At 36.3% G+C, this 15467-nt stretch overlaps 1 protein-coding gene across 3 annotated transcripts in view; it reads right to left on the minus strand.

Annotated features, from left to right (window-relative positions):
• Pign (phosphatidylinositol glycan anchor biosynthesis class N) overlaps positions 1-15467 on the minus strand; it is a 137158-nt gene that overhangs the window by 57839 nt on the left and 63852 nt on the right. For all 3 annotated transcript variants that reach the window (XR_003485762.2, XM_027417857.2, XM_027417856.2), the window contains exons 20-23: positions 9805-9913; positions 7438-7540; positions 2027-2129; positions 844-930 (exon numbers count right to left, since the gene is read on the minus strand). Coding sequence is in view for 2 of the 3 variants with exons in the window: in XM_027417857.2 (XP_027273658.1) it covers positions 844-930; positions 2027-2129; positions 7438-7540; positions 9805-9913 (402 nt within the window). In the remaining variant the exon portion in view is untranslated. The remainder of the gene's footprint in view (positions 1-843; positions 931-2026; positions 2130-7437; positions 7541-9804; positions 9914-15467) is intronic.

Here is a 15467-nt window from a genome sequence, read left to right on the forward strand (position 1 = left end):
ATTATCATCACAAGAATAGAGAGGGAAGGCAGTAGGGAAAGAGGAAGGATGGGAAGAAAACTATAAAGAAGGAAGGAAAGGAGAGAGGGAAGAAATGAAAACAGCAGCTGAGTAGATGAGGATATATCCATTACTTTGTGTGATCATTTTACTGTGCTAGGCAAAGCATCAAGCTATACATCTTCAATGTCTATAATTTTTTTATCGATTTTACCTCAGTAAAGCTGAAATTTTAGGTAATTATTTTTCAATCGAGTTAACTCCCTATGAATTTCTTGCAGCTAGCCAGTAGGTCTTCACCATAACATCTTTCAAGCTTGTAATGCTTCTGATGGGATCCAAAGGCCACCCGTTAGACAGGCGTTGACCTAACAAGCCGCAGGTAAAGCACACAAGATACTAACCCATGATAGTTTCTTCTATGGCAGGAAAAATTAAACAGGAGTTGAGAGTTAAAAAGAGAATTCAGTTTCACCTTCAACATTTTGGAATATGGACATATGTGATAAAATCTTAACTGCTAAGACACTGAATGGTGAAGATCCATACAGATTTGCAACATCATTTTCTATAGCTAAAAAAAGTATTTGTTTGCACTACTAGGGGTTGAACCCAGGACTTGGGGCTTGCTAAGCAAGCATTTTATCCTTGATCTAAATGCCTAGCATCTGGCCTCTCCAAATTTTGATGAGAGCTGTATATATGAGAAAACTCAAGTTGAGAATAGAGTTAACTGGCCTCTAATAAAATACCAGGAGTAAGTAACAAGCAGAAACACCTTCTCTATCATCTTACTCTATTAAAATGGGTTTAGCAGATCTTACAAGTCCCAAGAAAGGATACAAGGAAAAAGGCCCTGCGGACGTCATCCAGATCAAGCAGACGCAACTGAGCTATATCAGTATTACAGGTGAACTGAATGCTGGTGAGCTGGGAGGTAATAAGAAATATATTAATACACATAAATAGACAACAGTATTTAGCTTACAGACAAATTAAAAATGGCTAAGAATTTATACTGTGTCCACATAAAAAACAAATTTAAAAAAGAGCCACAACAGTGAAATAGCATAATTACATCTTAATACAATGTACTCGAAGGCAAAATATGTTAGTAACATGCTATATGAAGTTGTGGTATTTATCACGTGTTATTAAAGTAAGAGTTGGTCATTTTTCCTAACCTGTATAAATATTTCACTTTCAAATCACTATTCAGAGACTTCATTTATCAGCTTCTTGTCTTCTTAAATCAGTTATATAATATTAGAAAGGTGGCACAAAGTAAACATTTACTCCTTTACACTTCCTCTGCGGGGAGGGGGAGGAGAGGGAGCTAGGATTGACATGTGAAGCAAGCTTGTTACTAATTTAAATAAAAAAATAAGTTAAAAAAAAGTGGTTGGCTTTTTTCCAGTTCTAAGCATAGCATAGTATGCAAACTGTCGAAGATATAGTCAGAGGCCACAATCTCTAAGATGACAGAATAAGCACCTTGGATTAGGATGGATACAGAAACAACAATGGGTACTTAAATATCACCTTATGCTCAAGTGAACTGTCAGAAGGGAAAACTGGAGGTGAAAACAGGTGTGTGCATGTGCTGGGGCATGTAGTGCATATGCTACATGTATGTGGAGGTCTTGGCTCTCTCTTACCACTTGATCTCAGATCATTAAGTGTGGTAGCCAAGTACCAAACACTTTTATCCATTGAGATGTGTTGCTCACCATATATTGATTTTTTATTTGATTCTTAATAATTTTCTATGAAAAGCCAACACAATCATGTCATACAAAACTGTACAATTGTGTTTTGTTAAAAATTAAAATTTCCCTTATGTGTTAATTGTTTACCTTAATGTTTTTGGTTTTTTCGATACCTTAATTATTAATACTAAGTAAAATTTGCTAAGCTTTTTAAATGCTAGAATTCTAGGCAGAAAGAATTTTTAGTGAAATAACACAACTATTCTTATAGCACAGAGAATATTTTAAATCAAAGCAGCAATGGTTTGGACAGCTACCTTCTGTTTACAGGAAACACCAGGCTGGTGCAGGGTCTCTTGTTCCATGTGTATCCAGACAAACATCAAGCAGGACAACACTAATGGAAAGAGAGCTTCATACCTAAGAGGCAGAAAGTGAAAGCACAGAGATGAAAACATTAACAGAGAAAGCTGAAAATCAAAACCAGAAATCATTCTTTAAATAATTGTGATGGGGGCTGGAGAGATGCCTCAGCAGTTAAAAGCAATTGTTGCTCTTAAAGAGGACCCAGTTTTGGTTACCAGCACCCACATGATAGTGTACAATGGTCTGTAGTGCCAGTTCCAAAGGATCTGTTGCTCTCTTCTGGTCTCTGTAGGCACCAGGCACACACATAGTGCATATACATGAAGGCAAAACAGTCATATACACAAAATAAAAATGAAATAAACCTTAAAAAATTGCAGCAAAACCTTTTAAGTTTTCTGGACAAGGTTAGTGAAAGAAAGATACATTTATGTTCCAACTTTAATGGTATCTTTTTTTGAACTTCATTAAATCTTGAGATAATTACATGTTTAAAACTGGAAAAAAAATAATAAAACACTCCTAAAGAAGTTAACAGCTATTCATGAAAGAAATAAAATGCTAAGGCAAATGTAAAAAGATAACTTTGTAGGCACAATCACTAATATATGTGTAAGAACAAGACAAACTCCCTAAAAGGTAAGTTTGATACAGGACTACAAACCCCTAAGGAGAAAATGAAAGGGTCAATAAATGCATTAAAGTATGTCTGGCTATATCAATAACTGAGATGAAAATCAACCCAAAAAACAAGATGTCATTATCTGCTTATCATGTTTGTCAATATAAAACACAGTGTTGACAAGAGTACACTGAACTAGACTCTCATACTCTGTATATAGAAACATACACTACAGTGAAAGGTTATCTAATGCTATGCATCAAAGATATAAAAAACATTCACAACCCTCAATCTAAGAACATCAATTCTAAGAAAATCAGACATATGCTCTATGAATCTTAGTATAATAAGGTTTACCTGATGGGGCAATAAAGGGGTGAAGGCCTTGCATGTTCACAGGAAGTTATTACACATATACCTGTACCTCTGTAAGATGAAGGGCAGTAAACACAAAAGAAAAAAGAAAAACTCAAGGTAACATAGTGCCAAGCCTTTTCCAAACTGCTTCTGCTCTAGCCTGGAGTAAGTGCTCCACTTCCATGATCCCCAAATGCTCTGCTGAAGGGTGTACCACACAGCTTTGATCATACAAACACATTTATACACTTTATATACTTTATCAAAAGAGTGTGGTTCTGAAAGAACAACTAACTTTACTGGAAGCTGCAAAAAAACAAACAAGCAAACAAACAAAAACATAATGTAACCTTTCTTCACTTTTTACTACTGAATTCTAGGCCCTATGACACTATTTCCTGTTACACACAAAGTCAGGAACCCCAAAGTACCACCAAGAGACAGAATCTGATGTAAAAGCAGAGTCTTTACTGCTAGTTAACATAGGCCTCTCCAGCCTTCCCAAGCAGCAGCAGCAACAGCAGCAGTAGAGCAGGAGAGAGCGCAGGGTGGTGGTTTTTATAGTGTCCAGGCAAAAAGGACCAAGCTTGAAGAATTCCAAATTGCCATAGCTATAGATTTAGGATTTATCGCTCAATCTCTCCAAAACTGCATAGTTACAGACTTGGGATTGGCTCAAAACCGGTATCTGAGCTGAGTTGATTGGTTACCCTGGTCTGGAGAATTGCAACATGGTAGTCTTCAGCAAGAGGATTCCTGGAGTTGTTTACTCCTCTGATTGGCCTCTCCCTATGTGGTGAAGAGTTCATGGCTCCTATGGCTAGGGCTGAGGTCAGGGGTAGGTCAGGGGCAATCAAGTCTAGCTGACTGGGTGAGACTGCCTCCTGCTCAGATCTTTGTGCTACAGTTGTAGTTTTGCTGAGGCCTTGGTCTCTCATTTTCCAGATATGAAGATTCAAAAGAAAAAAAATGCTTTCAACTGTACCAAAAGAATAAAACAAAAATACTAGACTGGGCACAAACATATAGATTTGAGCAAATATATACAATCACCCAGTGTGTAGGATATAGGATGTCCTAGGATAACTATATACATGAGAAAATATCAATAGCAAAATATACAGAAAACAGTACAAAGCAGAGCCATTTATAGCCCATTAAATTTGTATTTGGTGTTCTTATCTGTAAAGAAAAATAGTCCATATTATTAAGGATATGATAAAATAACACCTCTTGTAGTTTGTTGGTGATATAGAATAGCACTGTTCTTAAATAAATTTTTTTAAAAAGCTCATGCCTATTGGGCCTCATACATCATAGTGAAAATCATACAAAAAATATCTAAACTATACTAACATTAAGGTTTAGTTCAACTTCCACATGAGGTTGGATGCCACCAACCCAGTTCCACAATTCAGTCTATTCAGTTCCTAACCAATAAATCAACTTTCCAGTTTTTACTGTAACACTGTAAAACACAATTCCTATTTTATGCCTGAGCAGCTCCACTGCAGGCCTGCATTACAGTAATAGTTCTTTTGGTTTGTCTGCTTAGTGCTCAGGATGCTGGAAAAGTACAAAAAGAAAAAAAAATCGTGATCAATCGGATCAAAAAGACAGATGATGACTTTGAAAATATTTTTATTTTCTAAGTATGAGTTTTTTGCCTGCATGAACATCTGTGTACTGCATGCATGTTTGGCATGCAAAGAGGTCAGAGGAGGCATTGAATCACCTGGAAGTGCAGTTACAGAAGGTTGTTAGTACCATATAGACTCTAGAAACCTGGATCTTCTGAAAAAGCAACCAGTACTCTTAAGTGCCCAGTCATCTATGCAGCCCCCATGATACCATGACTTTTAGAAACAGTTTCAGCTGTATGTGAGAGTCATCATTCTTTCTAATAATACACAGCCATAAATCACTCAGTACTTCAGAGCTCTGGCCCTTTCTAAAATGCAGACAGGATCAGATAGAAACAGTCCTCCCAAGAGTCTTTATCTCCAGGCAAACTTTCATATACAGCCTGCAAATCCAAATTAATATGGAAAGACCATATTAATCACTGTGGACTTAAAGAGAATGTAATGAAACACTAAAACCTAAGTTGCAATCTGCTGGTTTGGCCTCTGTGTAGATTGCAATGGGCTAAAAATGCACTTAAATCTGTATTATATTTTGCTAAGCAAAGGGACAATATAAACAAAATTTCAGAGGGAAATATTTAACAACTCAATAGACAAAGCTATTTTCAAGAATTATAATAGCATTCATTTGAATAAAATTAATTCAGGGCTGATTACTAACAAGTCTTTTTTTATCATTAAATCAAGGATGCATTGTTAGAATTTAAGATACTATTTCTCTATAATAAAGCTGCATTTATTTTAAAAATCTCTTATTTCTGAATATTTACTGACTTACACAGAGAAACTTTATTTTGTCCAAAACAGTGATGATTTACAAAACTGATAAGAAACCAAGAAACTGTACTAACCTGAGTGACTAGAACATACTGTTTCAAGAACCCTTTTCAAAGCTAGAGACTGAAGTTGAATGATGTCTCTTAATGCATTTATTAGTAAGGTATGTTACTAATCAGTAACATTCTGATTTTAGGCATTAACTTTCCTGGTTTTAATATTCTTAAACTAGATATCATAATGATAATGTGTCTGAGGGTCTCTCAAGACCATTAAATTGATGATTAACAACACTATTATAAAACTTCTCTCCAAGGTAATTTATAGAATGAACTCACTCTATTTTAAGAAATATATAATGTATTTACTTAAAATCAAACTTATACTATCATTTCATTCATCCTTATACTCCTTTATTTCCAATCCAGATCTATTTCTAAGGGAAGGGGTTTGTTCTGGGCTACACTTCCAGGGTGTGGTCTGTCACAGTAGGGGATTCAAGGCGTCAGGGGCTGAAGCAGCTGTTCACAAGATCCATAATCACCAGTAGAGAGCCATGACAGCATGCTAGCACTCATGTTTCTTCTACATTTTGTACAGCCAAGGGCCCTCTTCTAGAAAATGGTACTATCCACAGTTGACATGATCAGGATAATTCCCCATAGGCATGCCCACAGGCCCATCTCCCAGCTGATTCTGGCGTGAATCAAGTTGACAATAAAGACAAATGATCACACAGGGAATGTAGAGTCTTTTCTATTATGCACAGGGCTTCAATTCTTGACGCTGAAAAAAATTCAATTAATAAAAAAGTAAAATATAAATCTTAGAAATAGATTTCTTTTATTTTAAAAATTATTTGCTGTATTTTCTGCTAGATCCTAGCCTTTGAATAACTTTAAAATAATATAGCTTTGTTTTCTTAAGTGCAACAGGAAGCAATGATGCTGTTCCATATTAAAGAGAAATTTCTGTTTCACTTCTAGCTATATAGTCCAGTCACTTAATGGAATAGAGATCATAACACTGTGGAAAAATGCATTAAAGGAATGCAACAAAACTAAATATCCTTTATAAAAACTCTTCCGATGCCAGAAGGTGGTGGCGCATGCTTTTAATCCCAGCACTCTAGAGGCAGAGGCAGGCAGATCTCTGTGAGTTCCAGGCCATCCTAGTCTACAGAGAGAGTTCCAGGACAAGCACCAAAGCTACAGAGAAACCCTGTCTCAGAAACAAACAAACAAACAAAAACTCCTCAGACATAAACTTCTGCTATAATCCATCAGGATTTCCTAATACCATAATTAAATAAAATTTCAGCAATTCCTAAAATTAAAAAGAGATAGCAGAGCAGGCGGTGGTGGCACATGCCTTTAATCTCAGCATGAGAGAGGCAGAGGCAGGCAGATCTCTGTGAGTTCGAGGCCAGCCTCGTCTACAGAGTGAGTGTCAGGACAGCCTCCAAAGCAATACAGAGAAATCCTGTCTCGAAAAACAAAAACAAAACAAACAAACAAACAAAAAAGACAAAAAGAGATATCAGATAATACTATGGAAATGATGAGAAGAATAGAACAAAATTATACCCAAAGATACCTACTCACATGAAGAGCATAAAATTTTTATAATTTATCCTTCAAGATTTAGAAAACATTTTTATCCCCAAAGCTTAGCTACTAAAGAAGTCAATTTAGCATTTAAAGTTTGCAATTGTGAAATTTTATTTTAAGAAAACTTTATACATATATCTCTATATATGTTTATATGTGTGTGTGTGTGTGTGTGTGTGTGTGTGTGTGTGTGTAAAAACAATACAACAATACTTATATGACTCATGAATTTGTGAGGGAGAGGGACATGGAAGACACTGGAGGGGGAGAGGAAGGCATAGATACAATGAAATACAGTACTCAGACCAAGTTCTCAAAAATAAAAAAATTAAATAGAAAAAAGTTCATACCCTGTGCTTAGAAGCAAGTAGGTTGACATCAAGGAAAGAAGTATGCTGGACAGTCGCTGGAAGAGAATTGTGGAACTCAGGAGTGGCACAACCAAGGAAGAGGCTGTAAGAAAACATAGTCCAGTGTCAGTTCTGTAGACACAGGCAACCCACCACCACTAATGCAATTTAGGGTTTGTGTGACCTTTAATATAACAACAGGATTTCTTTAAGAAAACAGAAACATTACATTCTTAACTAAAATTATATTGTGGGTTAAATAACTCAGGTTTTCTCAATTTTATTTAAACCAGATCACTATAATAATATTGACTCCCACATGAATAATTTACTATTTTCTAATGAAATAAAATACATTACTTAAGGTTCAACAACTTGTCTCTTAGACATTTATGTCCTAGTTCAAAGACAATGTATTCCCTAGAAATTGATTGTGTCTAACTTCAGAGAAGCAGGCATCTAGAGTTGTAGTGTGCTACCTGGTATATAAAGATCAGGAAAGAATGACTTCACAACATATCAGGGTTGTGAAAGTCATCCTAGAAAATTAACTACCTCAAGGTGGGCAAGGTGATGAAAAGGGGTGTCGAAGCAAACATAAACACCATGGCTGTTTCAGAGAGGGACTGTACACAACCACCTAACATCCCAGGTGCTCCAGAATATGAAACTCAGGTGATGTTTTGCTGAATCATTCACTAAATGGTTTTGTGGGGCTCAAGTTTATTAATCCATTTAAGGAGAAGTTTACACATTGCTAAATAGGGATAACATTCAAGAAAACTTGCCTTGAGTTTTAAGTAAAATTTCAGCTATAAAATGCCTAGTATTAGCTGCTATCTTTGTTTGTAATTATTATCATGTAAAATAAGCTAAATTTATGGATAATTTTAATTAAAGTTACAAATCCCTACAAGATTCAAAGATCTACAAGTCCTTTCTATTTGTAAAGCATTAGCTAAGGTGTAGCAATAGGTCAATAATCTTACTACTGATACATACTCTAACATAAGAAATAACTTGCAATGTTTCTTATTTTAAGTCAATTCAAGTGTGTTCTTGGTTGTTTGTGGATTCTTTTTTTCCCCAAAACTCAGGATTAAATTTAAGGCCTGAAGCATACTGAGCAAGTGCTCTACTACTGAGCTACAGTCCTAACAAATGCCACTTAAATTGAAACCAATTTTCCAATACTGAATATTTCATCTTAGCTTTATTTTTGTTTAAAGGAATAACAAGGTACTAAAGAGAGATTTAGAGTCTCCATTCTAAATAACATAAAGATATGAATAAACTACATAGATACCCAAATTGGGAGAGGGGAACAGGAATTCTTAAATAGCAAGCATGTGTGTTTTATTTACAATAGCATATGAAAATAAGACTAGGGAAATGCTTTAGATTAACAAACAAAGGTACTCTTTTTTTCTTCCTTCCTTTCTTTTAGACAGGGTCTCACTACATATCCCTAGCTGGCCTGGTACTCTCTATATGAGCAGGCTGGCCTTTAACTTAAGAGATACACCAGCCTCTGCTTCCCCAATGCTGGTATCAAAGGCATGCACCACTACTCCAGGCCAAGGGAACTATTTTTTGTTTGTTTTGTTTTGCATTGTTTGAGACAGTATGTAGATCTGGCTGGTTTAGAACTCATGGAGATCCTCCTGCCTCTGCAAAGGAACTTGAAAAATTGTGAGCAGAGAGTACAAATAACTCCATTCCTATAATATCCTTAAGATTTTATTCTTTCCCTATCTGTGTATTCACTTTTGAAGCAGTTGTGGACTACCATGCAGGTGTTGAAGAGGTCATCCTTGGTTCTCTGCAAAAGCAGTAAGCACCTGTAATCACAAAGCCATTTCACCACCCCACATCTAACAATCTTAAATAAGTGTGCCATGTAGAAGAACATGATTAGAAACACCAAGTAGCTTCATAAAATATACATCATGTTGGGAAATAGCTAGTCACTGTTGGCTTTAGCAAGGAAAACATAAATTTAATCATTTACTAATTTTGGTAAGACCTGAAAATGTAAGGAATAACATGAAAATTATATATATATGATGGAATATTAAAAAAATCTCTTCTGGAATCACTCAGTAGGTATTATTAGATGTTCTTAAGTACACAGTCCAATTATCAAGCCATAAATATTCTATCAAGTAATTCTTATTAACCAATGTGTGCTCACAAGAGTTCTACTTTTCTTTGTCAAATTCTATAAAGAAATAGAAATCATAGCTGGCTACAGTTTTCCTTCATCAAAATGATTTCTTTCAGTACAATGCAGATGTAAAGTTATCGTTTTTTTAAGATAAGAGACTGGAGGTGAAGTTTTCCAATTTGGTTTGATTGGCTACTTACCCAACGTTGTCCAGCTCACAATCTGATTCATAAGAGGCAGACCTTCTTTCTCTAACAGACTGTGGTGGGTGCTGTACACAACATACATAGAAAGCACTGTACTCAGCACCTGAAAACACACACCAACCAGGTTACCAGAGGGAAGGCAGGGAAAAGTGACACACTAGGAAAAAAATGCTGAGAAAGTACTTTAAAAAACTGCAATGTGGCTGAAAAGCTGGAACTGGACCAGGCAGGCTGCCTTCTTGTGCTCCAGAACTATAATTTAGTACTGCCATGCTAAGCCAGACTTGCCTGAGGATGACACTAGGCATGTACACTCTCAAGAGTGATACAGCATACCACATCAGTGCTTCTATTTAGAAGTATCTGTTACAAATGTTGAAGGTTTCTTAAATTATGCAAACGGAAGGAGTGTGTAGTTTAGTGTCTTGCCCATCTCTGTTTCTTTGCACAGTAATATCCATGTATTTATTTATTCAACACATTTTTGCAGTCTGGATATTTACCTGGCCCTGGGAACTGAGACAGTATAAATGTTCATTATACGTTACTGTATGGAGGAGTCAGCTTGAAGGCTATTCTCATAAAAACTGCTTTATTTTGCAACATAGTCTCCCCCATTCATTTATGCATTGCCTCCCTTTGTGCTGATATGCTAGACTTGAACATTTTTAACAGACTCCATATCCATGACAACCAAAAATATCATCCAGCTGTATTGAAAAATGACTAATCTCTGAACTAGTGAATTAATTACCATTTTAAAGAAATGAGCTAAAGTATGACTACAACAAAACCAAATCCTAGAGATAAATTTATTTTGTCTTATCAGGGGACAAATTAAGATACACACACTCAAAAATGCTATAAATAAAGTTATTATGAAATCCTTGGATCCTTTCTATTGTAAGACATTGTGGTGGTTTGAATAGGTATGGCCTCCATAGCTTATGTGTGTGAATGCTTGCCTCATAGGGTGGTACTATTAGGATATGTGATCTTGTTGGAGTAGGTGTGGTATTGTTGGAGGAACTGTCTCACTGTGGAGGTAGGCTTTGAGGTCTCACAAATGTTCAAACCATGCCCAGTAAGTCAGTTCACTTCCTGTTGCCTATGGATCAAAACATAGAACTCTCAGCTCCTTTTCCAGCACCATGTCTGACTGCATACTGCCACGATGCTTATCATGACAATAATGGACTAAACCTCTGAAACTGTGCCAACACAAATAAATGTTTTCCTTTGTAAGAGTTTCCGTGGTTTTGTATCTCTCCCAGCAATGGAAAAGCTAAGAGACATATTCTAAATTCAGAGATGCCAAAATGCAAAATGCAAAAAAAAAAAAAAATGCCTGGGATCAACAAAATATGTCAGGCAGAACAGGAATTAAGGCAAATTACTAAAGATAATGTAAGAACTTTATAATGGAGTTACATAATACTCAGGGTTGTTTCTAACCAAGTATATTAGAATTTAAGCATGATAGTCTTCCCTCCTCTGGAGTGAGAATCAGGAACACACACTCCTGTCAAAGCTCTCATTACTGTAGGCGGATTCTGTCAAAACTACCCAGCTTTAGAGGAAATCCAGTCAGTGTGCCATTTACAATGAAACATATGTTCCTAGGCTTGAAGGATGTTTACTAAGGATTTTTTCTCTTCTTAAGAGTTCACTACTGCTCTCTAAGAACAAATGTAACTTACTATATCTTTTAAGCATGGTATATTTTTATTTCACACTGCTTTGGAAATACTTACATTATGTTGTCTTTGTTCTGAGAGAACTTTCTGAGAAGACTCACGTGGGTTTGGTAGAGCTCCAGATATGGTTAGTTATCCATTAAAGGACAAAGAGGAGAGCTGGTATGGAAGTGGTGAAAAGGGAATTCATGTTGGTGGGAGTGTAAACTAGTACAGACACTTAAAATATCAGTCTGGAGGTTTCTCAAAAACCGGAAATAGAACTGACATATGACCTGGCTATATCTCTCCTGGACATACACCCAAAGGATCTCATATCCACAGTCACTTAAATACCCATGTTCACTGATACTCTATTCATAATAGCTAGAAAAAGAATTAACCTGGACGACTATTAACAGATGGGTAAGAAAAGTGTAATGATGAACTATTGCTCAGCTGGACTGGCCATTGCTATTGCACACATGAACTCACAGTGTTATAATTACCTGCACAAGAGCAAACAAGCTAAATCCTGGCATAGATGGAGGAGGTACTCTATAGGCATCACCACCAAATGAAAAGGTACTGGAAGTTGACAGCTATGAGAGAGGGAGAATCACTTTTTTTTTTCACACTTTTTTTTTTCCTTTAACAAGTGCTTTATTGACATGTGATGATTGACAAAATATTAGCATCTTCATTTCTGGACTTTATGGCCACCTATAGACTGAATCTTTGGAATAGGAAGAAAACAAAATGATTCTGAATTCCCACAATGGTAAAGCTGTCTTACTCAGTGCAGGTGCAATGTACATCTAGTGCAAGATGCTCCAAGCCTACAGGCTTATTTCCCTTTACTGACTTCTTACCATCTGGCTTGGATCACTCACATTTTTTATTAATTTATTTTTTACATTCCAATCCTAGTTCCCCCTCAGTGGAACCCATTCTATATGGAGAGAATCATTCTTTTGTGAGGGTGCTCCCACAGGTTGATTTCCCACACTCCAGTGAATGGTCTCACACCCAAACATATATGGACATCACTAGATGAACTTGGTGGTACATTTACGTAAGGGGATATTATTCAACTGTAAGATAAAATGGAATTATGAAATTCACAGATAAATAGAATTGAAAATAATCATTCTGAGTCAGATACCTGAAACCCAGAAAGACAAATACTGCATGTTCTCTCTTATGTGTGGAGGGCAGATTTGATTTGTTGGATATATGTTTAGAGTACCAACAAATGACAGGAAACCAATAAGGTGCCATAGGAGGGTGCTCAAGTTGTTGGTCAGGTGATCCCAAAGACCCTTCTCAATAGAGCCTATCACCATTGCTTTCAGCTAGACCTCCAGAGCTTAACAGTAAGATTTCTGTTGAAGACACCACATACATGAGTCACAGGACATGGATAAATTAAGTGATACTAACCTAGAAGCACCATCCTGACTGCCTAGCTTTTACAGGGCAGAAAGGTGCTATGTATGTTATTGGGGGAGAAAAATAATCAACTCTCTTACCCAGCTGTGAACCCTTCCAGCTATAATAATGGGACTGGCAGGACAGGCCCATGGGTGTAACAGCTGCCCATATATTATGGGAGTAACCAGTCACTTTCTGCTTGGGCATGACCTCCTTGACAGGATGGACCTCATTGCTTGTACTGTTAATTGGACAAAACCTGTGGCTGGCTAAATCATAGGCCCTAGATTAGAACTCAGAACTATTATTCTGCTAAACAGACATAGTAGCTAACTCTTCTCTAAGTTCTTATCTTTATACCCCTACAGCAGATCATCTTTCAACTCTCATCACTGACACTCCTTTCTATAGTAGATGGGGATTAATACAGAGACCTACAATTGGTCAACATGCAGATAATAAGGGAACCTTGTAGAGAGGGGATGGAAAGATTGTAAGAGCCAGACAGTGAATGTCAGACATGACAGCACCACCGCATACATGAACTCACAGCAACTGTGACTGCATGTGCAGACCTGCAGGAGATTATACCATTCAAAATCCCAGCACACATGGGATTATCAGAGAAGTTGCTGGCAATTGGTGGCTTCTGGAGGATGAATAGTAAGTTTTCTTCAGAGATGTAACAGAAGTAGATGCAGCAGATTTTTAAAAAGCAAACACATGAAGTTGGCAAGGAAAAGTGTTAGGGGATAAGGTAGAAATTGGAGGGGAGGAAACGGGGAGTGGCTTTGACCAAAGCACATTATATGCATGTATAAAATACTCAAAAAAGGGGGCATAAAGTTGAATGGGGAACATATTCATGGGGCCATGAAAGTAACTGACAGAGGAAACTGTTTATATGTATGAATTCTCAAGGATAAAGGAAAATTATAATAGAAACAAATTAAAATTTTAAATCTTAAAATAAGAAATAAAACCTATTGTTCAAAACAACAACAACAACAAAAAAAGAATTAAAGAGGACTAGTGTCCTACTGAAAAAGTGCTTTCTAAGACATCTATTCAACTATGTTCACAGCAGCATTATTTGTAATAGCCAGAACCACAGGCAGATTTCCACAGAGAAACCCTGTCACAGAAAAAAAGAAACAAAAGGAAGTAAAAGTAGAATAGTAGAAAAGCCACCTAAAGATAAAAAATACACAGAGAATCTGGATACTATATGCCATATGGTTGTCTTTAAATTGTTTGATGGCCGAGGAAAGAGTTACTACTGCTAAAATATATTTGAGTATAAATGCTACTAAATTAATCCAACTTATACATTTTAAAAATACTTTGACTTCAAAATTTAAGTCTAAGGACGGCTACTTGAAAAAAAAGTTTTTACTTGTGTTTCCACAGAAAATCAAAAGCTCTGGATTCCTTCCAGACTAATACGGTTTGATCAAGCAAGACCCCCCTGAGGCTCAGATGATACAGCCTTACAGACTACAAAAACAATGACTTGGTCAGATTTCTATGTTTTATCATGATCACAATGGTATGAACACTGCCCCCAATCAGCAGGAAGCAGTTTAGAAAGAAAAAGACTCATATTGCCAAATATTGTTTATAAATGTTTGTTTTCATTTAAATGGGGTTGGTTATAAATGATAATGAGCATAGTCAATCTCTTTTTAAAGAAAAAAGGGGGAATAGGATAGAGGAATGAATACTTTTCATTAGTATGGATTTTCATTATTGATACAAGTTTAAGTCAATTTTGTGTTATGTATGTCTCCTCTCGTTTAGGTATTGTGTTTATACAGATCTTTTAAAATGATATAAATAATTAAATACAAGTTATATAATCACCTGTGATAGTCAGAACTTATAATTAGGTTAGTTAGGTCCTCTAGATATACAGAGATGTATTTGAGATAAATAGGTATTCTTCAAACCTTTCAAAGACCTACAGAAATATGGCATTTAAATGGTTTAGGATTTTTCTTGACAGTGAGACACAACTGCTCCTGGCACACCAATTATGTCAGAAAGGAGGATGGGCATCGAAGAAACTCATTATGGAGTTTGCTTTCAACATGACAAGATTAGCCATTTGGGCAAGAAACTGCTCTTGCCTGGACTGTTTGTTGCTGTATAAACCAGACATTCAGGGCCCACAAGAAAGTGACTGCTAAACTTACAAAACAAGATAGTACTAAAGGGTTCCTGTTGAAATGGAGAAGTATGCCACACACACTGTGGCCTATAGGCTAAAGATGGATGCCCCAACGTTACAGAGGAACTTTGGGTGACTGTCCAGGTAGCGAGATGTCCTGTCAATTCTAGAGTTTATATATTATCCTTCTGTGGTCTTTGATAGAGTTAAAGATGGACAATTATGGTTCTAGTTTTCTTCAGTTATTATAAAAGACAAGTTGTCCTTTTTATTTAGACAGAAAAGAGGAGATGATGGGGTAAGTACTTCGGTGTATGTTTATCTTATTGATTGTTGAATAAAGTTCTGTTTGGCTAATGAGACAGCAAGTTAGACAG

This window comes from Cricetulus griseus, chromosome 5 (assembly GCF_003668045.3).
Source record: "Cricetulus griseus strain 17A/GY chromosome 5, alternate assembly CriGri-PICRH-1.0, whole genome shotgun sequence".
In the NCBI taxonomy this organism is placed as follows: Eukaryota; Metazoa; Chordata; class Mammalia; order Rodentia; family Cricetidae; genus Cricetulus; species Cricetulus griseus.